Source organism: Malurus melanocephalus, unplaced genomic scaffold, assembly GCF_030028575.1.
Source record: "Malurus melanocephalus ecotype Western Australia unplaced genomic scaffold, MMel_1.1 scaffold_4, whole genome shotgun sequence".
NCBI lineage: Eukaryota > Metazoa > Chordata > Aves > Passeriformes > Maluridae > Malurus > Malurus melanocephalus.
In genome coordinates this window covers 6,966,672-6,994,665 of record NW_026623236.1, presented here as the reverse complement: position 1 = coordinate 6,994,665, position 27,994 = coordinate 6,966,672, and the positions used below count along the sequence as shown (strand labels likewise).

Genomic DNA, 27,994 nt, shown 5'->3' with positions numbered 1-27,994 from the left:
GGCGAAGGCCATCGCTGCCGCCGGGCTGGTGCGACGGCGGGTCGGCCGGGGCTGAGCGAGCTCCCGGTCGGAAAGTTCGCGCTGCTTCGGCCCCTATCGCTTGGTTCGCTCTCTCCGCAGGCGGCTGCGAGGAGGGCTTCCTGGCGGCCTCCCCGCCCGCCTCCCCCGGCGGCTCCCCCAAAGGCTCGAGGCCCGGCTCGCCGCTGCCCACGCCGCAGGCGCCGCGGGTGGACCTGCAGGGCGCGGAGCTCTGGAAGCGCTTCCACGAGATCGGCACCGAGATGATCATCACCAAGGCGGGAAGGTAACGGGCACGGCGCGGCCGCCACCCGCGCTCTCCCGGGGCGGGCGGGCACATCAAAGCGGGCCAAAAGCGGGGGAACCCTCCAGATTTACGAGGCAGGTAGATGGCGATAATGTTAGATGGGCACGGGAACATGTGGCGTTTCGGGTTTCCTGTTCATTAGGGCGAGGTCTGGGAGCGCCGTGCCCTTCTGGGGGGAAGCTTTTCCCCTTTCCAGGGGATACACATGGTAAAAACCTGGGTAGTATAAAAGTATTTGAACTTATTAGAAATTACAAAAACATATTTTATTGAATCCATATGCTACCGTCTGCATTTGCAGAGAGGCTTTATTAATGATTGAAACGCAGTCTTAAACAGCACAAAGCTACATTTGTCTTAAGAGAGTCCAGTCGGGGAATTTCTGTTTTATCTTACAGGTGCACTGAAATAACAGCAAAAACTAGTTAGCCATAGTCAGGTTTTTACCCTCCTGCTTATTCAGAAATGGCRGGGATAGGATTTTTGTTTTCAGTAACTTTTAATTGATTTGTTTTATATGTATATATATATAAAATACATATACAGCAGCAAATACTGAGTAAACTGGAATAACTTTCAGGTTTATAAAATATGGAAGAGTATCTTAGTAGCTTGCAGTCAGGACCTTTTTTTTCCTTCAAGAATGAAATTTTCTGATAAAAAGTATGCTGCGCTGAGAAGGACATTTTTATGTTAAAACCACCTCACTGGTTAATTAATCTGTGTCTCCACAGAAGGATCCAAATCTTGAATGTTTGGATTTTCATAGTTTTTGTTTTGTTTGTTTTTTTTTGGTTTTTTTTTTCCCCAGAAATTAACTCGTTGATTCGTTTCTGCTTTCAATAAAGAAGTTTTACTATACCTTTCAGAGACAGAGTAGCTCTCGCACTTCACCTTTAGTAAGTTGCAGACAGGAAGTCCCGTCTCAATAAAGACCATATTGTTGGGTTAGAGCATGGCACATTGGCTTTTATAACTGCATCCTTGCGGTGTTATAATTGTATCACCATGGATTTAGCTTTATAATTTGCTGCTACAGCAGTGATGCACCATTTTCTGTTGAAACTTCAGTGGCAATTCGCCTTTCTGTAAGCCTTGGTCTTCCTGGGTGGAGGTGATAGCTGCATATCTCCAGGAATACATTTCTTACTAAAATCTCAAATGGGCTTTAAATGTGTGTATTGCTAAAGTGAAGTCTCAAACCCAAATGATTTACTGTCTAACAATAAAGTTRAAATGATGTGGTAATAGCTGTACTCCCAAAGCGTATCCCCAAACATACGAAGCATTGTTCGAGTAAATGCACTTTAGAAATCTGTTTTGACATATCGAATGGGCCATTTCATGGCTATGTAACTATAATCGTCCAAAAGGACTCTGTAGGCTAAAAGGAAGAACGAGAAAAATCCCACGAAGCGGTTCCTTTTCCTAAACAACCATTCCCGAGTCTGTTTCGTATTAAAAATGACCTCTCTCTTTCCAATGTTCAGGCGGATGTTTCCCGCAATGAGAGTGAAGATTTCAGGTTTAGACCCACATCAGCAGTATTATATTGCTATGGATATTGTGCCAGTGGATAACAAAAGATACAGGTATGGTGACTTCTAGGCAAAAATCATATGATGTAAGCCATAGGGTGCTTGGCTGTTGGAAGAAAATATTAACACAGCATAAATTAGYAGAAGATCATGTTTAACTCTCCTTAAAGAGTCTTATTTTCATCCCAGTGCATTTAAAAAAAAAATATCGTACCAAGTGTGCAAGGAACTAAAATTTCTGTTGAAGCTCTTTATGATATATTCGCCTCACATTGTGTATAAACTTTGGGCAAATGCTCAGGTTTTGGCTTTCAGAGTGCAGTTCTAGTGTGGTCAGGAAATGTTATCATATTTTATTCCTCATCCTGTCAGTGGGAATTATTTCTTATTAACAAATACATATGAAAATGTACATTTTCTAATCCWAAATGGCATTAACATTAATTAATAACATTAATAGCATAGATACCTGATTTAAACACTTATAAGTTATCTTGGTTATGCTTCAAATTGATTTTATAATTTAATTTAAAAGCTGTTTATCACTGTTTATCATTGTTCTTAGACTCACAAAGGGTAATGTTTCTAATTGCTGTTATTTAAAGAGTTAATGGTGTTGTTGTCTGAAGAATGATTYGAGGAACAAGAGAGGTTGTTCTTTGAACATTCAGGAGTAGAAATTATGTGCTGAAGCTCTCACTGTTTTGAGGGTGGCTATGTTTTGAGGAAGCTTGTCGGGCTCTGCAGAAGCCACTGGTCCYGTAGGAATGTTTGCACGATTGGGCCCGCAGCAGTTCCTGTTGTGAGCTGAGGCTGTTTCCAAGGTCTGGCTGTACAGATGCAATCCCATGCTCCACAGTAGCCAGCAGGGAAGCCTGGCCAGAGGAGAGCAGCCGAGACAGGATCAGGTCTTTACCAATTGCGGGTTTGATTGTTTTAACCTGTACTTGGTATGATGTAGGGAAAGCCGCTGCAGATTTAATTCYAGGACTAGGAGTGTTTCAGACCAAGATTAAAAGGTTGGTTCTGCAGGAATGCTGCCTTGTTTCTTAAGYGAATGCTGCCCTGTGTTTTTCCTGTACTTACTCATTGACTGCTATTTTGTCATTTTCTCATGGTGTTCAAGGTGTATAAGACCTTTCTTAGGACCATCTTGGATTTTGTGTTTTTCTGCAAAGGGCAGTTGATAGCAGKGCTGAGGATGCTCAGCATATGCAGTTAGGAGAGTCTTTTCTGTCTGTACCATAGAGGAAAAAATGCTTTTTTTCTTTTTATCAGTGAAGTGTAGTGCAGTTCAAATGAAAGCTTTTTCTTGCTTTGTGTTGTGTGTATGCATTTACTTAACAATCTAAACATACAATTCCTAGAAGGTCTCAGCAATTCCTAAATTCATATGAAAAGCAAGGTAATAGTTCCAAATTAATTAAAATATTAATACTAAGAATTAAAAGCAGTTATACTGAGTGTGAGTTGTTTTAATCTCATTTCACTTAAAATAATTACAGTTATACTGACCTACACTGTCTTCACAGTGTGATACATAGTGCCCAGATAACTGAAGTAACTTAACAAGGATTATATGAAGGGCAATATTTTCTTAGTTGACAAGTTTGAAATTTTTTTTATTCGTGAATTGATAGCCATTCCTTTCAGCTTTCTGCTAAATATTAATGTTTACATGTTTTACTTGATACCACTTCTCATTCTTTCCTGTTCTATTTATTGCTGTTATTTCAACTCTGTTCGTGCAGCTTCACACACTGTCTTGCAGATCTTTAAATTTCATAGACATGACAGCAGTCACATGGAGCCTAGTCTTTAACTGACAGAGCAGATAGCAAAACTAACGGAAATGAAGAAAATCACATTTACGTCTGGATTTCTAGCAAAATTTGACCTTATAAACATTTGGAAGCTTAAGCTGTAGCTCAGAATGTGTATTTATAACTAAATGTATATATATGCATATTTATAACTTTATTTACCTTTCTAGGGAAAGCATATATTTAGTATAAACTAAGAAATATAAAATAAATGAAAAATGTTACAGCAGTTGACTGTGTTACAACAGTGATCTGGGGTTGAGAATTTGTCCCCAGAAGAGAATTTCATCACCATTCTAGATCTTAGTTATGCAGCTTGATCTGAACTGTATGGASCCATACATGCATTGGATCATTTTGTTTTCTGTTCTGATTATGTTGCTTGTCTTTTTCTGATAAGGTACTGAATTGTACAAAGATATGATTTGACAAAGTCTTCCTTGTTTTCATTAAAAAATACAGCTATATTACTGCAATTTTACTTTGCTTGAAAAAATTAGCTTTCAATTAATGCTTTTTAAATTGCCATGTGAAGTGTCTGCCTTCAGAAAAGGCTTTCTACCAAAGCAGGCACATTTTTTATTATAAAATTACCTCATCAACATTGGCCTGTTGAATGAAATACTCTGTGTTTTCATTTTTTAACCTTTTTGCAATACTATCCCGGCCAATTAATAAGATCTAGAGAAATATCAAGAGCATAGTTTCACATACCTTCATTATTTTTCCCAATAATAGTATTCTTTTCCTTCAATAGTTTTATTTATAGAGTCTTGTTTTAGGTTGAACATYATAAATCTTCCATGTATGGAATTACTACTCAATTTGATAAAAGAAGGACCAGGTTCTTCCCTGTTTGCTGATGCGTTTTCAGAGCAGAGCTGTAGCAATCTGACACCAGCTTAAAGCTCTATTTGAAGCCTGTTGTTGATACTGTAACTGATTTTAGGAAGACTTAAGGTCAGGTCAGAGCATGGATTTTAACCTTATTATTGCAGGTGCCAGAACTATGTTAGGAAACACACAAAAAAAAATTCCTTTTATTTATGTAAAATTGTGTCTTTTCACGTTTTGGTAATCGATGCTGTGTGCACGGGCCCTAATTTATTAATGCTGAATGGGTCTAATAAATAGTTTTGGTGTAAGTGGTTAACAGGATTTATTTTCTTTCATAGGTACGTTTATCACAGCTCCAAGTGGATGGTGGCTGGTAACGCTGACTCCCCGGTGCCGCCTCGCGTTTATATTCACCCTGAYTCTCCCGCCTCGGGGGAGACGTGGATGAGACAAGTGATCAGCTTTGACAAACTGAAGCTTACCAATAACGAGCTGGATGACCAAGGGCATGTGAGTAGTTGCTGTTTGGTGCTGTTACATGTAGGTGCATTGCTCAGCCCTGAGAGGCTCTGATATATGGCTTCGGGATGCCAGAAATAGGCTTGACTTTTCAGAGTTGTTTTGGAACTTTGCTGTTCAGATCCAAAATCTGCTTGCTTTCTGCTCCAATGATTAACTGCTTATTAGAGCCTGCTGTTTTACTCCCCCCTCAAGYAGAGGACTCCTTCTGCAAAGTCAGGCTTTACAAGGCTAAATGGCCTAATACAGGGGGGCAGAATTGCTCTCAGTATTTCCCACCAAGCGCGTTACTTTAAACTTCAGCTACGATCTAAAAGGACGCTAAAATCGCAAGTGGCTTGAAGAAACTTTAATAGTGTGCAATAACTTCACGTGAATAAAAATACACTTAAGTATTTTCTTAACCTAAACATTTGTGTGAAATCCCGTGAGGTGTTAATAATTGCAGTCAAAAACGAACAACATGGGAACTGGGTTTGCTCCGATGATGATTTATTACATACCTTATGAAGCAAGACCCTTTCACAGCTGAGGCTCATTACTCCTGAAAAAACTGGCGAAGACGTATGCAGTATGAGTGTTCTGTTTGCAAGTTCTAAATTGTTTAGTTATGACATTATCTAATGTGACAAAATGTGTTATGTTAATATTTCCTTTTCTCTTCAAAACTGYTGAAACATGACAGATGTAAGCCAGTATCGCTCCAGCGATCCCTAAAATAGTTTTACTTGACACCTTAAGAAATAATTAAAAAATGAGAATAGTTTTTAGTCAGGGTGAWGTCTTTGATTTTGCAAACTCCTGTAATAAATGGCAAATGTTGGAATCCTTTCAGAAGGAGCGTCAAGTTCCAAGTGGTAGCGTTTTAAGATGTTGGAGGCAAGTTTTGAGACAGGATGTGGATTCCATTGTATTTAGAATAACCMAATTTATTAACCAGGAAATTTTCTCCTTCAAGGAAAGGAGTGAAAGAAAACACACCTGGCACAGTGCACAAAGATATTACACTCATCTTTCAGTACGATTGTAACTCTGACATKGAGCTGGGTATTTTGTTGATACATAGTCTGAGATTCCTCTCCCACCCCACCCCGTTTGCGTTTTCAAAATGAGATTGACAGAGGCAGGAATACAGGAGAGTGGCTGAGCTAGCACATGTGATAACAAGGAGAAAAAGACTTGCATTTGTATAATAATTTTAATAATTTTTATTTTGTTCATCCTTAAAAGAACTGTGGGGATATTCATGTCTCTTAAATTAGYAGAGGATTTATTAGGATAGTAAAAAAAGAAATTTATGTTGCTTCTTTCCAGAATTACAGTTATAGTCTTTTTTGGCAGTATCTGTTTGAGTTCAGGTTAGCACATGAAGTTCCTTTAGTTTCCCCAATGTTCGTGTATTTGTGACCCCTCCCATGTGCGAGTTGTTTTCCATGAATCCTGAGTSTGCTGTAAGGGCTCTGAGAGGAAGGCAGATGCAAATTGATAAAATGTTGCTTTTCYAGCAGTGAGCTGGTTTTTGTACTCKCTGGATGCAGAGGGACGCTCWGTGGGCRCTGTGGTCCACYGGTGCGYTYRCASTCTCAAASTGCCCTGTGATAAAATCTCAGCTATGYGGAGAATTGTGTTACTGTATTTTTCCATCCCACATTTTAGCATTGTTTTTATTCTGAACTGAAACCTGTGTAGTGTACACAGCACACCATTATTCATAATATGGGGGKATATAAATTTTCTGGTCTTTAGTTAAGTATTTCAGCTTGGAATCGAGTGAAGCAAAGCTTAAGAACAGTGATTTGAGACACATTGAACTGATTCAGAGCTATGGCAGTGCCCCTCCTCCCCAAAATGGAAATTTAAGTATTAAAATAAAAGGACAAAAGAAGGATGACTGTAAAATAATTTCATATTTCTCAAATCTGGGAAATTGCAAACATGTCRTTCATAATTACCAGAAAAGGCAAAAGCAGAAAGCAGAAAAGTGTCTCTTCCAATGGGTACATTTTTTCTTTTAAAGCTATGGTAGTGTGGAATGCTGTATTGAAAAAGCTATGTAGCCTCTGAATGCCTCTAGCAATAATGGAAAACGAATAATCATATTTTGTGATGAATATAAAAAACCAATTGTTTCTCATGAGCCRGAAGAAACCATTTTTCTCAGGAGGGTACCAGGGGACGGATGGCGAATTAGAAAAGCTGAGTCAAGGCTGTAATGTCCCTTCAATATTCGTTCTTATATCAAATATTCTGACTCTCCTACCCCTGTATGGGACATGGGGTATATTTTAGATTATTGGAAAGGGTTTTTTTTTATCTCGTGCTTACACAGAGTGCCTCAGAGGAAACTTCGGTGRGGTCTCCACCAAGAGTGTTGGGCTTTAACTGTTATACTTTAGGAATGCTTCCCTTGCTCTCGTGTTCTGGCGATTTATTCCTTGTTGGAATTGTTCCTTTGTGCTTCCTGTGCTTGTTGAAGGTGTAAGCTTTTGCAGGGTTCTTGTGTTAAAATCCCAGGGGTAAGTTTTGATCTTGCAGGAGTTGAGGTAGACAGCTTGCATGGTGTCAGTCTAGAGCCCTTTCACCTATAGAGTGTTAACTCTCAGAATCTGTGAGAGAAGTGACCCATGTCTGTGGGARTAGAGACAATATTTGCAAATAGGCACTCAGCTGGTATTCCTGCACAGTGCTTATGTTGTGGTAGTAGTTGGTGGCAGCCAGTTTGTTCCCCTTGCTTGTGTTTCCCTGGGATGAGCATCCTGTGGAGGGAGATCAGCCCTCTCTAAGACTCACTGCTTGAGCGCTTTCCAGATTCCGCGTTGCCTGCCGCTGTTTTCATCCGTATTTCAAGCGGGAGTTTGTGGCGACGCAATTTTATATTGCTGCTCTGGGGAGAGATTTTGAAATGCAAATCTTCACATGGGACACTCTGTGATGCATAAGTTCCACTTGCAATCTGAGCAGATAAAGTAAAATTTGTACGGATATGTTTTCTTTGTGTGTTTCTGATCTCAAAAGGGAGTTCCAGGGTGAACTCCCTACTTTGGAAATACTGCATTCTTACATAGTCATCGAGACACACACTGCAGCTTTTGTGTCTTTCATCGAAGTTCTGATGATAAGCAAAAGTAAACCTGGATTTTGCAGTTGTCACTGAGAAGTGCATGGTCTGGATGCTCTTTGTTAATGCCTCTCATCCCTCTCATCTGTAGAGTAAGTGCTGCACTGTAAAAGCAGTCTCTCCCTCCGGCTGGTTAGAGCTGGCTAATTTTTCTATTTCAATGCAGTTTTTAAACTGAATTTCAGTGGAGGGCAAAAGTCAATATTTTTYATGCTATTTTCCACGCTTTTCAACTGAGTATTTTTTGATGCAGAGGAACGTCTTTTAACTTCTAGTGAAAATGAGGCTGTTAGTGTGTTAATTGTTCCTTGGTGGCTGGGGTGGGATTTTGTCCCCATTTGAAAGTGGGGCAAGGCTGGAAGAAGAGGCAGGCTGTAACTCTGCCCRGACTTGGCTCTGAGTAGCGAGCTCTGCTTACAGTCAGAGGGCAGTTATATGTTCRTGTCACAATGAAAGGCTGTGAAACATCAGCATTTGCACTTGCAGATTTTTGTCTTAGTACAGAGGCAATCCGTGCCCCTCATCTCCACACACTTCCCTGACTGCAGAGAGCCTGAATGCTTGGGGTTTGGAGGGAGGATAAAAGGAGGATTTTTGGCAAAAAAAGCATCAAGGATCGTGCCAGTGGTGGGGAGGTGACTATGTAGCCTTGGCACCACCACTTTACCAGAGGATTGGCATCTCCCCTGTGAAGGAGCATCTGGCTCTCATTTGTTCTGAGATTGTTGTGCCACAGTGGTGCTCATGTTCATGGTCCACTCTGAGGCTTCATTGTGGCAGCAGCACTCAAAAGCCATTGCAAAGGTAATCCCAGCTTTGTGTGCCTGCAGGTGCCGTGGTTGCCTTTGCTCTGCCTCCTATCTGTGGGCTCCCTGCGGCGGTGTCTTCTGTCTGACCATGATTTCTTGGCAGCTRCTGTGGCCAAAGTATAATTTTACTTTTTGTGAGAGAGGTTTGTTCTCCCTTGAAGTGTTTTGATCTTACTCTGTGAGGGCTTTGTAGAGAGAGGCAGACTCTTCAACTGTGAATTGAATGTAATGCCAGTTCATATTTGGGACAACACTGGGACTTCTGATTGGGGTTTTTTGGTGTTGGATTTTAAGGGGACGAAGGGAAAGTTGCTGTTTCTGCAGATAAACTATTGTATCCTGTTGATGCTTTTAAATGCGCGAGCCCTGTGAAATGAAGAGCCTGAATCTCCTTTTCCTTAGCTTTTTCCTTCATAGCTAATTTAGGTGATGGTTTGAATAAATGGACCTAAATTGTTTTTGGAGCGGAGGTTGCATCTYCTTCTCCTTTTATGTCCTGTCTTCATATGTTGCTCTTTAATTCACAAGGGCTCTGCAGTTGTGCATTATTTATTTAGAGTTCAGAGTCCTTCCGATCACTAACAAAGATCCCATTGTTAGAATGCATGCTACAATATCAAGAAAAAATAATTATTGCTATGGATTTGCTAATTGCCAAACAATGTGTCAGCACAAGAAATTTCAGTAGAGGACAGAGGCCAGACAGGYTGCTTTTAGGAGATGACATGGGTCGGTTTAGCTGTAATGGCCACYCAGATAAGGAGTGGRAGGTGTTCATCTCTGTGCTACTCTGATTGCACTTGTTCTGATGCATGAGCAGAGCTCTCTGTAGCTGCCAGGGTTATCATTGCTGTCCAGGCAAGCAGTAGTTTGCACCACGGAGCTGATGGGGTCAAGTAATCCATGTGGGAGCAGAACATGGCATGCTCAGTGGCATCCGGACAAATGGCAAGGCACAGAATCACAGCGGATTTGAATAGTGGATCATCTTTCCTTAATAGTTTCTTTTTCTGTGGCACCAGTATCTCCCCTGGTGTCACTGGGTGTTCACAGGAAAACAGGGTCAGGAGTGTGCTCTGCTCTCTACATTTTCATTTTGTAGATTTTGCCACTGGAGAACTGAAAATGTTGTAAAAGAGAATAAGMTTTGGTGCGATAAAAAATTTTGCTCTGTTCCAGATTTCAGAAACTTGAAAAAGTCTTTGTATGAGAACATCCATAGGGCACTCCCTGAGCAAATTAATTGGAGCCTGTGATGTCACTGTCAAAACCTTACTCAAAGGCTAATAAAACGCCTGATTATCCAGAAACTTGCTTTTCCAAAACAGGGTCATGTAATCTGGCCAGGGCCAAGTGTACTAAACTAGCCAAACTCGAGTTTATCCAAATGAATGTAATATTCTCTGCCTCAYTTGGGTGAATGAACTTCCCAGTGTCTGGCATAGGGGCTCTGTTGAGTGCTTGAGCACACGCACATTCTGAGGCTGCTCAARGAGCAGGAAATTAAAAAGCTGCCTCTGAATGTTGATTAGTTGTTCCACAGGCCAATAGGCATAGGACTATTTATTTATCACATTACTAATTTCTTAGGGCTTCCAGCAATAATACTTGAACTTCATTTTTATTTTTTCCTTGTAATCTTCAATTTTAATAGTGGTTAGCTGAAGTGGAGTAAAATAGAGGAAAAGTTCTAAATCTCCTCTAAAATTGGGATGCAGTACTAAGAGGTATTCGTGTGTTTAGTTTTATGCACTCTGAGTTCGTCCACTTTTTTATAATTTATTTTTGATTGAGGTATGGTATGGTGGGAAGGGTTTGTTTATTGAAATTCATTGTCTGTGTTATAAATTGATATTATTGATTAAAATTAAATTAAATCAAATTAAATCAATTAAAATATTAATTGATTATTAATATTTTAGAGTTTTGGTTAGGATTTTGGTATCATTTTACTATTAAGCTTATGCTTCTTCAGAGTGCGAGAGTCTCAGCTTGTGTTCCAACCAAGATTTGTTTCCAGCCTTTAGGATATAAGGAAAATAATTGCTCCAATAGAATATCCTAAAGGTTCCAAAAACAAAAGGCAAATTTCTGCTGCTGCTAATCTTATTAGATCAAATCCAGACTTCAGTGGAAAAAAGTGACCAAACTTTCATAATTCTAGTGAGACCTGGAGCTCACTCCTGATTTCTCTCTTTTTTTTTTCTGAGCCAGTATCAATTGAGCCAGTCTCTGAACTTGGAGCTCCTGAGTCGTAATTTTTAAATGCTTAGGGTTGGCAATAACATAAATGCACAGGGATTAGACTACTGTAACAAGAAACTTCAGAGGGTAAAGAAAACATTTGATTTCCAGTAAGTGGCATGGTAAACACATACCATAATCTGTTCCAAAAAGCTATTAGTCCTGAAACAGCAGGGTGTCCTTTCTAATAAATGTTATCTTTTTCCTTTCATGGCTGCCTAGATTATCCTTCACTCAATGCATAAATACCAGCCTCGTGTCCACGTCATCCGAAAAGACTGTGGTGATGATCTGTCCCCTGTCAAGCCCATCCCTTCAGGAGAAGGGGTGAAAGCCTTCTCCTTTCCAGAGACAGTTTTCACTACTGTCACAGCATATCAAAATCAACAGGTAATTTGGGCCTTGTGATTAGCACTTTACAGGCTTTTCAGAGCAGACCAGGGCTGTAAGAGATACGAGAAAAGCAGATACTTCTACTTTATCACTTWTTAAAATAAAATGGTCTAAATCCTTTTTGTACTACAAGTAGCTTTCTCTGGTAGCATTGCAGTGCCTGGAGGCTATAGCTGAGACTTCACAGATGCTGCATGTAAAAAATGGTTCTTGTTACGGTGTTCATACAGTCTAATTAGCATGCTTAATGATGAATTAATTATCAATACAGCACTGAAGAACAAGGCAAAGAGCAGTCTGATTTCTAAAGGTGTTTCTGCACCTTTAAAAGTAGACATGTGTCTGGATAGAATTTTTAAAGCACTTTTGTTCTGACTCCAGTGCTTTTAATACTCCCAGGGCCTTAACAGAGAAGCTGAGTTCTGAAMAAAGTTGCAGTTCTTTTTATTAACTGCATTCAACTTATATTATTAACAGCAATTTATCTGGGTCCACACGGGTTCAAAGTCAAAAGTAAACTGCAGGTTGTATTGCTCCAGTGTTCAGCTCTTTCTACCTTTTGTTTAAGCATTAGCATACATAGTGACACCATAGTTAGTGCTGTGACATTTTATTAATTCCATAAAAATTATTGCAGCTGTATTTTTTGAAATTATATTGCATTGATATCTTTACAAAGAGGAGAGCAGGAGAGCCATGTAAAGCCTGAAATATGAGTATTTGGTCACTTACCCATTTATTAAAACAAATTACAGTTATTTGAGGTGGGGTGTGTTTTGATGGGTTTTCTGTTYGGTTGGTTTGGTTTGGGGCTTCTTTTATGGACATAATAACCTAGAGATAATGTCTCTTTTCACATTTCCTTCTTGACCTGTATGGAAATAAAATTTAACTAATTTTTAATTTAAATTTTATTGCAGTTAGGGAGTGTACTCTTGTAGGTGAAGAATGATATTTGCCTGAAGTTTTTTCTCAGTAATTCCAGCTACCATTTGGCAGCTTTGAATATCTATTAGCTTCTCTGGGGATCTGCAAAAATAATGATAGAAGATTGTCCCTTATTTTGCTATGTGTCAGGACAACCATCTTAAACCATACAACTATGAAGATGTTTCTGTTGTCAGCTTATTTCTGTCAGCAGAGATGTTTTCTGTGCTACTTATCTGAGTTTACAGATTTACAGTAATGATTTCTCTTCATCACTTTCACAGATAACTCGTCTGAAGATTGACAGGAATCCATTTGCCAAAGGGTTTAGAGATTCGGGCCGTAATAGGTAGGTTTTATCCAACAACTGTTTTATGCAAGCTACTTAAGCCTGTTTTGAATTGCATGTTAAACCATTTCAACTAAAAAAAAAAAAGCCATATTTCATTGGGGTGCATATTATACATCAATTCCAGCAACCACATAGAGTTTGGTGTCTGCCACTGCTATATTTATGACCAAGCCGTGCAAAGAAGGGAGCAGAGTGTGTGCTGGTAGGAGTGATCAGAGAGTTTCTTTTTGATAGTTGCTTTATTGAGCTTCTGTTAGCAGATGCTGCAGCATTCAAGCCTGTTTTGTGCTTACACCTGAGTTACATAAAAGCTGAGACTGGACAGTGAATGAGAGTAGTTTTTAGAAGATTCTGTAGAAGAATACTTAGAGAAGGGATGAGATAGTTGTAGACTTGCAGGCACTCACTCACTGCAAGTATCTTTTCAGTATCTCCGAGATTTTGTCTTCTAGCAAGGAACAATTACCCACATTCTGGGGCGGGGAAGGGATGTCCCAGGCACTGACATGAAGAGAATTTTGCCCTCCTTTGTAGCCTCTTAGTTAGAAATTAAGTGAGCAGTAGCTTCCACGTAAACGCAGTGACTGAAGAAGCAAAACATGGTCTGTGTACTTTAGGAAGAGTTGWCATTTGTGCCTTGTTTGAAAGCTCTCTCATGGGCAGTGTTTCTGCTATGCTTGATGTTTGTAGAACTATAAAACAGGTATTGAGGAGCATCCTAAGAAGTGTGAAACCCTGTTCCTCTGAAATAGAYGAGTTTAAGTGAACTTAGAATTTCTTCCACATTGTTATATGAAACAAGAGCAGAGGCCCTTTACAGCAGAAAGGGAATAATTGTGCAGTTTTGAACAGGTTTTAATGTGGTGGGGCAGCTCTGGTATTACCTGAGGACAATGTAACACAAATAATTATAAGACTGGGTGTATCCAGAAAAGTGTTTTTATTTGGCTGCTAGGAATAGTTTGGTTCAGGGCTTCAGAAAAGAAGCAGGATATTTTGATTCAAAGGCATTTATTTTCTATGGAAGTGGATTAAGAAGGTCAGTCCTGRAGGAAGAACTAGCATCTATAAAGTGTTTTGGAGTGGCCTTTAGATGAAGTCTGAGTGCTTTTACTCTGCAAACACACTCATTACAGAAGCGTCTCTGCAAACCCTTGTTTGTTGCAAATTGACATTGTTTTACTGAAGTCAGTATCACTGTTTTCTTTTATGGTCTGTCTTTTAAGCGTGTTTGGGAATTCAGATCAGATTTTTGTTTGTCAAGGAAAATTTTTATTGGTTTACTGAGTTGGTGATTAATTTGCTCTGTTACTAAATATTGAAATTAGGTATCAAAGTTCTGTTATCCTCATTGTTCTAGCTGACATGTTTATCATTGAGGCATTTTGTTGGCAACAAGTTAAAAAAAATACTGTCATAAAATTATACCCAACTTTTCAATATCGCTTTAATTATTGCAGCTATCTTGCTTTGCACTGCTGCATGAAGTAATTCTGTTTAATTAAAAATATTCCCTTCTAGGTCATTCCCATTCAGTCCCACAGGCTATTTAACAGAAACCAGTAGCTTCACCTTTTAAAAGCATTCCCTGTGCATTTGCAAAGTGCAACAGAATTTATGTGCTGAGAATAGTTTCATTCTTCAGTTGGGCCTTAAGTTTGACCCTATAAAAACTTTTACTCAGGARAAGACCAGAATTTCTCCCTTTAAATACTTCAGGAAAAACATAACTGTTTAGTTAAATAAACYTGGGCATTTGATAGTGCAAATTAGGGTGGTGATAAAATGTGGAAATTGTTCGAAGGCATCTTGTATAAATTATCGCCTTGGCTGCACTCCTCCAGGAGGTGGCTTTTATCTCCACTTTAACTAGAAATGAAAATTCACCATTACTGCAGAAAATTAAGGCTATCTTTTTAGACTAGGTTCAGCTAATAAATGCCTTATAAATGCTTCCTGACAGACATTTGTGTTCCAGTTGGAAATCCAGTGGGGAAGGTGCAGTATCAGAACATATTGGTTGCTTCAAATGGAGCTATTTGCATAATTTGAGTTTACAGAGTGCTGCTGCTCAAAGACAAGCGCTTGTATTTGGAGTGTGCCTGATGCTAACACTGGGCCTCTGGGGCCCAGCAGCCAAAAATAACACCAAAATTATACCTTCAAGTGTATATACCTCTGAGGTGCATTATTCATAAATAATTGTCAGAAAACAAGGCTTTTACCTTCAGGAAACAGAGATTCTTCTAAATAGTGTCTGCCACCGTTGTCTACACAGTTACTTCTGTTTTCTCAGGACGTGGTGGGAAGAAAATGAGTGAAGATTTCTTGTTTCTAAAGGCAGTTTGCTTAGCACAAGACACAACATTGCTTTATACCAGATTTTAGTAAAAAAAGAACTATACMCCCATGCCTTGCTCCTGTTCTAGGTGTGCTTTTCCAGCTGATCAGTAGTGGCTGGGAATCCTGTTTTAATAGAAGTTTTCAGTGGATCACCTTTGTTCTGGGAAAAAATAGCAGATCATCCCTCTGGTAGTTRAAAACTTTAATTGCCAGAGGGATGATCTATTTAAGAAATACCATATTGGCAAAACATTTAACATCATTTTAGCCAAGTCTTCCCACTCAAACAGGCCTCCCAAAAAGTCCAAAATAATGAAATAGAGAGCCAGGCTTGTGGATTGGAAAACTCTTTGTGTGCTGTCAGCCCAGTGGTTGTAGGTCTCTGTGGTCTCATGGATAGGATGTAACGCTCTTTACTAAAAACCAAAAGCAACTTCAAAATAATCTTGAAATGCTACTGGTTTTTATGTGTTTATGAGGTAGAGTAGCCAGAGATGTGTGACAAAATACAGCTTGCTTTCATGACATCGTGATTCTTTCGTTCTACATAGAATGGGACTGGAAGCTCTGGTAGAGTCTTACGCCTTCTGGAGACCTTCACTGAGGACACTGACATTTGAAGATATACCTGGGATACCCAAACAAGGTAATGGCTGCCTTTGTGTTCTTTCAAATTAAAAATGAAAGAAGATGAAGCTTGGCCCATCATACTTTAGAAAAGTCTAGGTAAGCATGTCACTCACAGAACAGGAACAATCAATTAACCACAGTGCAGCCATCACCTCTCATCAGAGTTTTTCTGAGTTAGAAAACTAATGSTAACTCAACCACCATGGCAGTAAAAATGTTAATTGTAAGGAAAAATCAGATCACATGTGGAGGAGAAGGCCAGTCATTTAAGGATTGAATACCCTATTCCTTAACATTATTCTCTGGATAGATATGGAGGGTASAGATTCCTTACAGATGACTTCTGTTGTACAAATCCAAACTCCAGTGTAGGAATTACTTGTGTTTTTAAGAGAAAAAAAATAAAAAAGGAGTAAGAGAAGGAATGTTCTCTTAAGCAATTAATAAATAAATAKTAGGAAGTTTAATTAGTTTTTGTCTTAGATCCCTTCTTGATTCTTAAAGACCTAAAAATGGTTTAGTAAATGGGCCAACAGACTTTATCTCCATTCTAGAGCTTAAAAAATCGGTCTCCTCTCCCTTTTGCTTTTTCCTGCTCCTCACTCTTCATTAGAAACCTCTTTGTTTTTACTTTCCCAATTTTACAGATAGTGTAATGAATGAAAAAAATATTTAAATGGTCTRTTTGGACAGAGAATGAAATCTCTGTACTCTTTTCTGAGTTCTTTTATTAYCAGAGTATGCCAGTGCACATGGAAAACTTCTCAGCCTTTTCCCAGCTAAATCAGACTTACTGCTCCAAATTCGTTGCATCTTCTGCGTTTACGAGCATCCAGTTTTCTTTCTTGATAATTAGAAAGTTGTTAAACATCTTCATCGCAAAACTTGATAAATTCAGAGAAATCTATTTTGTCACCTTCTTAGCTTGCTCCTTTGAGAAATCTTGAGCATCAGTCCTTGATGTGGGCAACTAAAGGAGATTTCGTGCCAAGTCGTAGATATGTTGGATGACTGTTGGCAGAATTTTGAGCAGAGCATAGGGTTGAGGGATGGTCTCATCAAAAAGGCTTTTAATGAGAAGTTAGAATGAGACCTGGAATACCTTGTCAGACTGAGTAAGACTGAAACGCAACTGACTATGCAGTTAATCCATTTAGGACAGGTCAGCTTTATTGCCTGTTTGTATGTAGGAACATTGTTTGAGAGCAGGGGAACTGCTGYCATTGGCTTCTCACTTCCTTTYCTGCTGCTGCCTGAGGTTAAGRATATTKGTGAAGTTACTGWTGATAYTCTGAGGATGGAAACTGGGATCCTTGCAAAATCTTGAATCATCTACGCCTTGCACATAGAGAATTTCTGAAAGATCACATTAGAAATTTGTCGGGCTTGTTAATGCTGAGAGTGCCCAGGTAGTGGAGGCACTGACATAGATTGGAAGAAAAATGTCTTACACCAGGATTTCTGTAATGTGGTAGTGTCAAATGGGGCTTTGTGYTTATGGTGCCCTTTTAACAAGAAGAAGCAGCAGGCAGTGTTCACTAATAGTGTGTYTTTCTTTTTACTAGCTTACCTATTATGATAACCTGTTAACTTATTGACAGCATTTATCTCTTTGCAGCATCAAGCTGTTTGATTGTYGATCAAAGCCCCAGTTAATTTTCCTACACTTAGTGTTCAGGAAGATACAATCTTTTAAGAAAAGGAAATGTTTCTTGCAGCTGGGAAGTTTTCAGTCCTGAGAAAAGATTTCACCTGTAGCAGRCAGTGTTTTCAGGAGCATTCAGCACTGGTATTTGTAACGTAAAAAGTTCTGATACCAGTAAAGGAACAATTTGCACACAGTTTGCTGCAAATCTACCCATTCAAGAAATAAAGCATCTGTTTCAGATGCAGTATTCAGGCTACACTTTTCCTGAAGTTGTTCTGAGTTTTGTTCTCAGATTTTTTTTTTTTAGTTTGAAGTCAGAAGTTTTTTGTCCTGAAGTTTGGAACTTTCCTGAAGATGTTGACTGTGAGACCCTCTGTCATCTGAGCTAAGGATTTGGTTCCTCAGCTGGGCTCTGACAGTGACAGGCACAGAGTGCTTGAAACACACTCTGGACTGTAGCAAGAGCACAGACAAGTCAAAAGTCATCATTTTGAAGAAGGTTTCCTGTGATSTGGGAATTGCTTGGCTACATCTCAACTGCCATGCAGTTTTCTTCCATGCCCTGTAAGAACATTTTGGGCAGGAGCTCTAAGTACTGAGTGACGGCTGTAAAAATGTAACTTCAGTTCTTTCTCGGTCAAGTTGTTTCTTTAGAAACATGCCTGTGGTTTACTAACATATCCTCCTGCACATGTATGGAAAAGTTTTTAATGAATTCAAGTTGGATATCATCTCTTGTTATGAAAGACAAAGGTCTTGATCTGTCACCTMGGAAGTGGACCTTTCCCAATGTGCTTCTTACACTGTAATATTCTCTTCCAGGAAATGCAGGTTCCTCTACCTTACTCCAGGGATCTGGCAGTGGAGTTCCATCTACCCACCCTCACCTTTTACCGGGCTCCCCTTGCTCATCTCCAGCCTTCCACCTCAGTCCCAACACTAGCCAGCTGTGTACCCTYGCTCCAGCTGACTACACAGCTTGTGCCCGCTCAGGCCTGACCCTGAACAGATACAGCACATCCTTGGCTGAAACCTACAACCGCCTCACAAACCAGAGCAGCGAGACCTTTGCGCCCCCGAGGACTCCCTCCTAYGTCGGAGTGTCGAGCAGCACAACTGTGAATATGTCCATGAGTGGCAGTGACGGGGATGCGTTCAGCTGCCCGCAGACTGGCTTATCCATGCAGATTTCAGGGATGTCTCCACAGCTCCAGTACATCATGCCGTCCCCKTCCAGCAATGCCTTTACCACTAACCAAACCCACCAAGGCTCCTACAACACGTTTAGACTGCACAGTCCCTGTGCRCTCTATGGATATAACTTTTCCACATCCCCTAAACTGGCTGCCAGTCCTGAGAAAATYGTTTCTTCCCAAGGAAGTTTCTTGGGGTCCTCGCCAAGTGGAACCATGACGGATCGGCAGATGTTGCCCCCCGTGGAAGGAGTGCACTTACTTAGCAGTGGGGGGCAGCAGAATTTCTTTGACTCTAGGACCCTAGGAAGCTTGACACTCTCGTCTTCTCAAGTGTCTGCACATATGGTTTGATGAAGCCTTTAAGTAAAAGTACAGTATGTTTGGTGTCTACAATGTATTTCTTTTGGAATATGAAAGGACACTCGATGTAGCTTGTAAAGTGTGTGTGTATATATAATATGAGAGGAAGTTAAACTGAAATTTTGACTTGCTTATGGCCAGATTATTTTCCTATTTTGAGTTACACAGAGTTTGCTGTGGTGCAGACTGCCTTAGTTTTCTGGTGTAATACACTTAGTTGTATAACACATTGGGACATATGCAACAAATTAAGTAAGACTTCCTCCCCTTTCCCCCTCCTCTGTTCTAATCCCTTTAAAGAACGAAATGACACTTGSAGTATTAAACAACACAAAAAAGCCCACTTACATTTCCTATAGAACTAGAGAGTTTCTTTAAAGCATTCATATGATGAGCTGATGCACCAAAGGCATTTTACCAGTTTCTTCTCTGTTATAAGGGATATGAAGGATATTTGGACTTCTTAGTTAAGCATCAAGCATCCAGCCTAAAATAGAAGTTTAGCTAATGGATTATTTGCAAAGTAAATGGAAAGATCAGTTTGCCGTCTCATGATATGCTGTTTTTAGCTTATCAACAGCACAGCATTCTCACTAGGACTTTATTTTTTCAGCATTAGTCTAGATTTATGATTTATGATTATATATTTGAAGACAAATAATGCATATTCAAATTGTGGTGATAGGAACAATTAAAACCAACAGCATTAGAAGCAGCATTCCTTTATAGGAAATGAACTTTGGGGCACTTAATTTTTGTCATAGGAAGGGCTTGATGCATTTTTTCCTCCATAAATATTGCCTATAAGACATTTACTGGACAGTATGATATTCTAATGTATCTTTGTTTTTGTAKTTTTACTTTTTTAAAGGAAAATGCAGGTTTGATTTAGGAAAAAAACAACAAAAAAAAAACAGTGGGCAGGATGAGAAATTCCATTATTGGTTTTAACTGTTTTGTTTGTGTGTGTTGTGTTTTGGGTTTGGTCTGTGCTTTTTTGTTTGTTTGGTTAGTTTTTTTTTTAAGGGGCAAGAGGTCCCGCATCCTCAGTATTTCAAAAATACATCACCTGTATCAATTAGGCAGATGATCTGGTTTGCCCAAAAGTGTTTTTGGAAGCAGAATGTTGTCGTAGCGGCCTTCCTGTTTTTGTCCTGGTATTGGAGAGGTTTCCTTCATTCCCACTTCAGTTTYCTAAATAGCACTTACAAGGATGTAGATCACCATCTGCTCCTGACCAGACTTCTCCAGAGTGACAAGGACACAGGGAGGCACTTGCCATGGTGAAATTTCTGCCCTCATCTGCCCCTGTGTAGCCCGGGTGTGTATCAGTCCTTCTGCAAATGCTGCCTCTCAGCTGCCCGTTTGTCAGAGCTGAACCGCAGAGGTTATGGAACAAATTTTAGTATTTGAGGGAACAACTTATCTTCAGCAGTCTCCTGATCCTCATTGATATTGTGCAGGTGATGTAAAGGCATTCTGAGATGGGTRCAGATGTATTTGACAGTGCTTCCCCTGTCAGCATTGAAGGAGATTAGGGTCTTTCAGGTTTTATGTTTATTAGATTTTTTTGGTGAAGGTGAATTTTCATGCTTTTCAAGTGTTCCTGTATTTTTTCTGGCAAATGGCGGGCTTTACCATCCTCACTCCAAGAAAGACTCACTTCAGTTAATATTTCTTCAGTGGGATGGAGATAATACATGCAGAAACAGCCCTCTTGCTATCTCTTCTTATTTGGGAATAGAAGAGAAAGCACAGCAGTGTTAAAGCCTGTGCCTGAAGATGGCTTTATTTCTGTCAGTTATGTATTTGTTTCTGTTTAAGATATGTGTAAAGTTCTCATTCGAAGTCAGAAAGGGAACAGGATGCAATTGAGGTAATGTGGGCTTGCTTCTTTGCTGTCTCAAACTTCCCAAGTGACCTTCCTGAGTAAACCTAAGTTCACTCAGTCTCTATCAGATATTTTTCCTTGTGAAAAATATGAGAATAGCACTTCTCTTCCTCTGAGGAAAGGGTTTGACCATACACTGAAGATGAAGGTCATCATTAGATTTGCTGTGCTGTGGACAGTGTGTTACAGATGAMTGGCTGAGTAGTGTTCGCATTTTGGGATAACAAAAAGCAGTCGTGTGCRCTTCAGGTCTGTCACTGGTCTTGGCAGTGCAGTGTCCTTCAAGGCAAACTTCCTAGACAGGACCTGCAATGCTAAAAACGCTATTCAAACTCATGGTAATGATTTGTGAAATGGTTCTAAGGTGTGTGGAAGATAGGCAAATTTTCAGCTGTAAATTGTCACAGCTGTACTGGTTTAAATTAAGAAGGAACTGGTGTATAGTTATTCCTGCTCTAGCCAAAAGTTTGAAATATTGCAGTTGGAAAAATACTTAAATGGGAAAAATGGTACAATTAATTTGTACTTGAAAAAGGGTAGTTATCTGTGTCAACTTTAGGAGCTGTGACTAGGTAGAAATGTGGAAGAGCCAAATCATGCATGTTCCAACAAGGTAAGAAAAGAAAAAGGGTTGTGCGTGGATGTTCATGGTGATGCTCCTGGCAAGACTATGTACTTTATTGTCTGGGAATTTTTTAGAACTGGTCTCTTATTTTTCCTCAAATTATTCTTATCATATACTCACACAATATTGTTTCATTTGTTCCTTAAGATTTGAATAATAYTGTAAATACTGGTTTGTCATTGTGAAAGGACTAGCTTTTTATCAATACAGTAAATGCTATATATGCATTATATCTATAATTATATATCTGTATTTTACAAAAATGACACAGAAAATATATTAAAGTGTGTATTCAAACACTTTTTACTACATTTGGAAAACTGAGAGACTTCAGCCTGTTTTTTTTTCTCTACAACTTCAGGAAGACCAAAGGAAGTAACTCCTAAGGTAAGCTCTGAATTTCAGAGACTTAATACAACAAGTTGCATCTAGTCCACAATTTTTAACCATCTGCAGCTGAATCTGTTTTGTTGTTTCTGTRCAGAAGAATTGTCCCAATAGATGCTGTGTACGCGGAGATATTCAGGCTGAAAGCAGAGCTGTGGGGAAAAGGGAYTGAGCTGCTTGCCAGGGATTTTAGCCAGTGATGGAGCTTTAGTACTTCTTACCCCATGTCATCCTAGCTGCCAGGATCAGTTCAGCTGCCCCATGTCAACTGGATCTGGGAAGTTAGCACATCCCTGTGAACAGTTTCTTGAGCGGGGGCTTGATACTCTGCACATTTTCTCTCTGTATTTCTTTGGTAACTTGCCCTCTGTTCTTCTAGTTCTAAATGCAAAAAGCCATTGATTTTGAAGGCAGAATTTACAACCTATAATCATCTGGGTATACTGTTACTCAGCAATGAGCAGCATTTCTCCCCCCAGAAATACTGTTGTGCATAGTGGCCTTATTTCCTATTGTACTGCAATAAATGATTCCATGTGACGTAGGGCACAGGGCCTGAAAATCTGATTACTTCAGAGACTAGGGTTTCATAGTCACTTAACACCAGCATTGTTGCAAATGACCAGAATTAGGGCAAGAGAAGTAGGCATGAAATGCTTGATCATAAATATCAGGCCTCCAGAGAGAATGAAGCTTCTGTTTTTAATAAGAGAACAGTCTTTTTTTTTTTTCTGAATAGCACAATCAGAGTCTTAAGAGGGCTCATTTCTGCTTCAGCAGAGAGACAACTGGAGCARCTTGAAAGTCATGGACATTGTTGTCGCTAATGTCAGTAAGCCTGTACCATAAGCAGTTCAATAGAAAAAATATAAATCATCATCATCATAAGTAGTTCACAAGTTCTATGGGTATTTTTTTCTTGTAAAGATAATATATCTAATTAATCTGTGTAGATGTGTGTTCTGAAAGGTCACAGTTTATCATGATGAATGCTTTTTTGGGTCTAAACTCTGCACTTCAGATGACAAAAACTATTAATTTGACAGTTGAGCTCTTCATTAACATGATCCCCRAGATTTAGTATGTTGCCTTGTATCTACCACAAACTTGTAGATATGTCAATTTAATATATGCAAAACTACAGGAGAATTCATGTTCTGCCTTTATGTTCCACYTTATTCCTCAGTTACTTGGTTGATGCAAAACACTGACATACCAGGGTGGCACACACTTGTAAGAGGTRAACCTGCTTCATTAGGAAATAACGTTTCTAGAAAATTCAACTTGCTTTAAATGCTTTTTGTCGTTGTTGTGTTCAAGCTCTGAAATGGTGTTTGTTACCCAAAAAAAGCAGAAGTTCTTTGCAGTGACCGCTTACTCTTGAAATCCTGTGTATTCACCACTTACTCTTGAAAAGCGGTGTTGAATTKGCCATAAAACCATCTGAGATAGTTGGTGCCCAATGCCCAGAGAGAGCAATTTCAGCAAAATAAGAATCTGAATCTTCTGCCTCAATTTTAGAATTTGAAGTCTGTAAAGAAAATGTTTTTAAGGAGCATCAGTGAATCAGGTCAAATACTGTGGGCAAGTAGAAAAAACTCACCTGAACTTCATTTCTGTGTAACGTGTCATCCCACAAATCTCACATCTTCCACTATAGCAGAATGAATATTAAGCTTCCATGAGCTGGATAAATTTCCAGATTTTTTCTTTGTGGCCTTTCTAAATGTTGGAGGTAGCCCCCAAGTTTCATGAMAAGTACCTGGGCTCCAGTTTTGTGGCAGGAAATGGCAGGAGACATGGAGAGAGCACGAATGGACCCTTCAATGCCATAACACACCTTTGGAATGTCACGGGTGCTGTGATGGCACCCGCAATGCATGGTTCTATCCAAACACATCTCAGTGCACCTCTCACATGAGGCTGTAACCTAAACTGAGAACTGACATCAAAGGCTAGTCAGCGAGGATAAAGTGTGATGTGAAAATCCTTGGTCCACCTGAAAGCTGGGCTGTGGCAGGGGGTGTTCAGCACAGCCCCAGCACGGACTCGGTGTTTGTCAGTGCTGCTGCCAGTTTGGGCTGTGCCCTTAGGTTCATTTGCACACCACTGGTTTTATTTAGATGCTGTAACAGAGAGCCAAGAATAAATTTAGAGCACATTGAAGGAAACSTGGACTCACTGTGGCCAGTGGTAATGTTGCCACTGACTTGAGCTTTATGGATAACCACATTTTCAGATGCTAAGCCATCCCTCTTTCTCTTCTGGAGTGCTTTACCCATGCAGCAGCTGTAGTCATAATGGCCATGGCCATTTTTCTGTCCATTGGTGATGTTTTTCAGARGAATAGCTGGCTTTTTTTTGTTTCACATTCTCTTATTTGGTTTTAAAATTTGTGGTTCTGCAGTTTTTGAGCCATAGACTGAAAGACAAGACAAGGCTGCAACTCGTTGCTCCATCCCCCAGAAGCTCTTGCCTATGGATGGTGTATTCCTTTCCACTGCAGATAATTGACTATATATTTCCCCACAATGTTTTTATTGTATTTTACAGAGAAAAGTAATAAAAATAGAGGTTCTGTCACAATCAAAGCACTGTTTCCATTCCTCAGGCAATGTTTTTCACTAACCCAAAGGAAAACACCTCCCCACCCTTTCCTGGTTACTGTACTCAGTATATGGTTCTTAGCAAGAAGAAAACCAGATGCCATATTTAAATGTAAGATGGCAGAAACCAGAAAACCAGAAAAATGGGTCCTAGTACAGGGAAATGTTCCCAGATAGYCTTTGTGATCTTTGAAGTGCAATTTGGACTCTAATGCTTCTGGAGACATCTGCAAAGACCCTTGGATATTTGCTCCAGGCGATTTTTGTTGGTGTGTGAGGGAGGCCTTCTGATGCCGTGAGCACCATGGGTTACCTGCCCCATGCTCAGGCAGGATGGGCTCAGTGTCACACAGGGATGTGCAGGCAAATGCCATTATGGGGTTCCAGTAATCCTACACAGACAGAAGTGCAGCCTCACAAGTGTTAAACAGACCCCAAAACCTCRTTAAGAGACCAGAYCTYGGSGAGAGCTCACTGAAGGTCAAGCCCATRCAATCCAGTTATCCTCTTGGTGGTWWCTAAAAAKCATYTTAGAAWKAATATAAAASCAATTATCTAAGCAGGCATTTATTTCACTKTRCTATGACTGGAYATATTAATTKCCTGAACATTTTGGTTGGGGGTAGAGGGGACCAAACCCCTGGGGGCTTGGCACAGAAGGTTCCAGTCCCATATGATTTTTTTTGTGGAAAGAGAGGAGCCTTGAAAAACAAAATTTAAATTAAGGCAAATGAAGACTGGTTTATGAGTAAGGACCTCTTAGACGTCAAAATATACCATCATGAATGTCTAAAAATGGTCTGTCTGGTGTCACATCCTTGAACTCAGTAGAGGACAGAAGAGTTAGATTAAGGAATGATCTGTGAAGTGTTGGGTAGAATGAAAGTTTTTGGTAAGCTGAACTACTTAAAGTAATCTTAAGTTTGAATGTTGTGCATTGTAAGTCTTTGCATTCTCGCATTCTTGTTTGGTTTGTTTTTTGTTTTAGTTTTGGGGGTTTATTTAAAGATACTATTAGCAAAGATGAGATGATGCTTAAAAATTTCCAGCCARATGTGTCTCCAGACTTTCCCAGAGATGACAGCTATTCAGATGTAATTTGAATTAAATGCATTATTTAGATAAGCTCGTTTTATAGCTGGCTGCAGCTGTGAAGTTTGGATTCAGATCTGTAACTCCCCTCAACTTTGAAGACTGTAGTCAGATCTGTGGTTTTGGATTTGAATCTCCAGTTGCTTGTTGCATCAGAGYGTCGTTCACATCTGTTACCCCACCAGCTCGGTGCAAGGCTCTGACAGGAGTTTGAGGCTCAGAAAAGGCCCCTTCTCAAGCACTCTGATGCACATGAGCAGTGACAGCAGCATTTTGTAGGTCTGTAGGTTAACAGCTCCCTACGTGCCATCTAATGGCCATCCATGACCCGCCACAGAGCGTGGCTGGTGGGGCACAGGTTGCTGACTCCCAGCCTGCACAGTGAGCTCTGCACACTTCCTTCATATTATATTTCTGTGAAAATGAGAGCTGTAGCTTCCCRCAGGGATATTACATGATCCAGGGTGGAGGGAGAGAGGGTTGGTGTAATTGCAAATGGGATGAAAGCTGCTCCTCRAGGTACTCTGTGAGGGCTTATCTATGCAGATAAATAAGCTGGGAGTGAATTTACAGCACCTCAGCTCCACAGGTGGGCACTCTTAACCTGCAGTAAGGAGAAGGTGCTCCATGTGGAAAATAAGAGAGAAAATATTTGACACAAGGGTTGTCCCTGTGAGGATACGGTGCTTTGAGGCCGAGCTCCTGCTGTTTCCCCTTCTTGTTTGCTCTACAGGCAGACCTTAAGGCTTCAGCCACACTGTGAAAAATAACAACCCACAAAAGTCTGGCTGGGAGGGTGTCACTGGTTGTCACCATGGCACAGACGGCCTCACCAACTGCAGTGACGAAGCCACCCATGGTAAATGCTGGACAACTCTTCTGACCTGTTAATAGTTGGCAGACTATTTGATGACAGTTGCAAGAATCTGATGCACAGCAGTATCCTTTACAGCAGTTTAATCTTTGTCATCAAATCCCCCAGCAGCCATGATTAATAGCAGCACTTGAGCTTGTTTTGAAAGTTGTATATTTGGCAGCTATGAACTTTGATCTATGGTTTCGCTTTAAAGAATCATTATGACACAAACTTTTCCTGTAATCCTTCCATCTAATTAAACCACACACAAATACTATGTGGGGAAATATGATGCTATTGATATAAGCTGTGTGTTTATTACATTATTTTAGGCACTTTATTAAAGTGGATAGTTGTTCCCAGCAAGATAGTAGATAAGCTCCCCAAAAACAATAACATCACCCAGAAAGAATATATAAGAGAATTTCCCAAGGCCAAATTCGATTAGAAACTTTCTTTGTTGATTAATACTGYGCCCTTGAACCCGTTAAGGGCTCAGATGTTTTAACCTGATCTAAAATTACGAGCATTTAATGAATTCAGTCTACTAATGTGTACTTTTCCACAAAACATTTGCCTTTGTTCCAGATAGTCAAAGGACTTCAATACCTAACATGATAGTGTCTGTGTTCCTGAAGTAGTTCTTTCAGTGTTTGGGTACAATTTAATCAGGAAGTTTTCAAAAATCCAAGAAAATTTATTTTCATGTAAATACTTTAGACAACAGAACATTCATCTTTTTGTAGCTGAATCAACCATAAACCAGTCATTTCTTCCTGGTCTCTATCCCAGTGCATACTTTGTAGAGAAATTCCCATGAGACAGATAATGCTCATGTTTTCAAGATGAGAATATGAACTGTGGATCAGTCTGATCATTGGTTTTTTGGGGCTGAGGTACAGGGCTACATAATCCGACTGAGTTGACTTGTTTGTGCATTTGGTCTTCTTGAACCCAGCATTTGTGCAGAAGTGGATTCTTTCCTCTGGAGCAGACTACCGAGTCTCTGAGCAGCAGTTTTATGGAGCTGCCTGGAATCCCCAGAGCTTCTCCTGATTGGATCTCCTAATCTGGGTGCCACCAAACTGAGAGATAACAGAGGTGTAAATCACCACCCTGAGGCTCCTACTGCTGCTAGGGCCAACAGTGTTTATATTTGCTGATCACCATCGTTTCCATATTTTYGGGGTAGACTTTCAGCCAGCTGGCTTTTGGCTAAAGCATGACTCCTGTCAGTACTGCTTAAGCCCAGTGACCATAGTTTCTGAGTCAGCTGGAAAACAGACAAAGTACCAAGTGTAATAATTTTCCTGAATTGTCTCACAAATTTCCAGAGACTTCATATAAATGTAGAACAGCTGAAGCAACATGAGTTATCCCTTRGAGAATTCACAGCTGAGCACCCTCGAGCGGAGAAATAGCTGCCCATCACCACTCTCTGGACTTGATCAGAAGAAAGAGAGCTGCTCTRATGC

At 40.0% G+C, this 27,994-nt stretch overlaps 1 protein-coding gene across 1 annotated transcript; it reads left to right on the top strand.

Annotated features, from left to right (window-relative positions):
• Positions 1–1,807: 1,807 nt before the first annotated feature.
• On the top strand, positions 1,808–24,507 carry TBX18 (T-box transcription factor 18). The gene is made up of 6 exons (XM_057369741.1): positions 1,808–1,917; positions 4,862–5,033; positions 11,436–11,603; positions 12,818–12,882; positions 15,780–15,874; positions 18,329–24,507. Exons 1-6 carry the CDS (start codon positions 1,808–1,810, stop codon positions 19,051–19,053), a joined length of 1,335 nt encoding a protein of 444 aa, XP_057225724.1. The 3' UTR covers positions 19,054–24,507.
• The last annotated feature ends 3,487 nt before the right edge of the window (positions 24,508–27,994 follow it).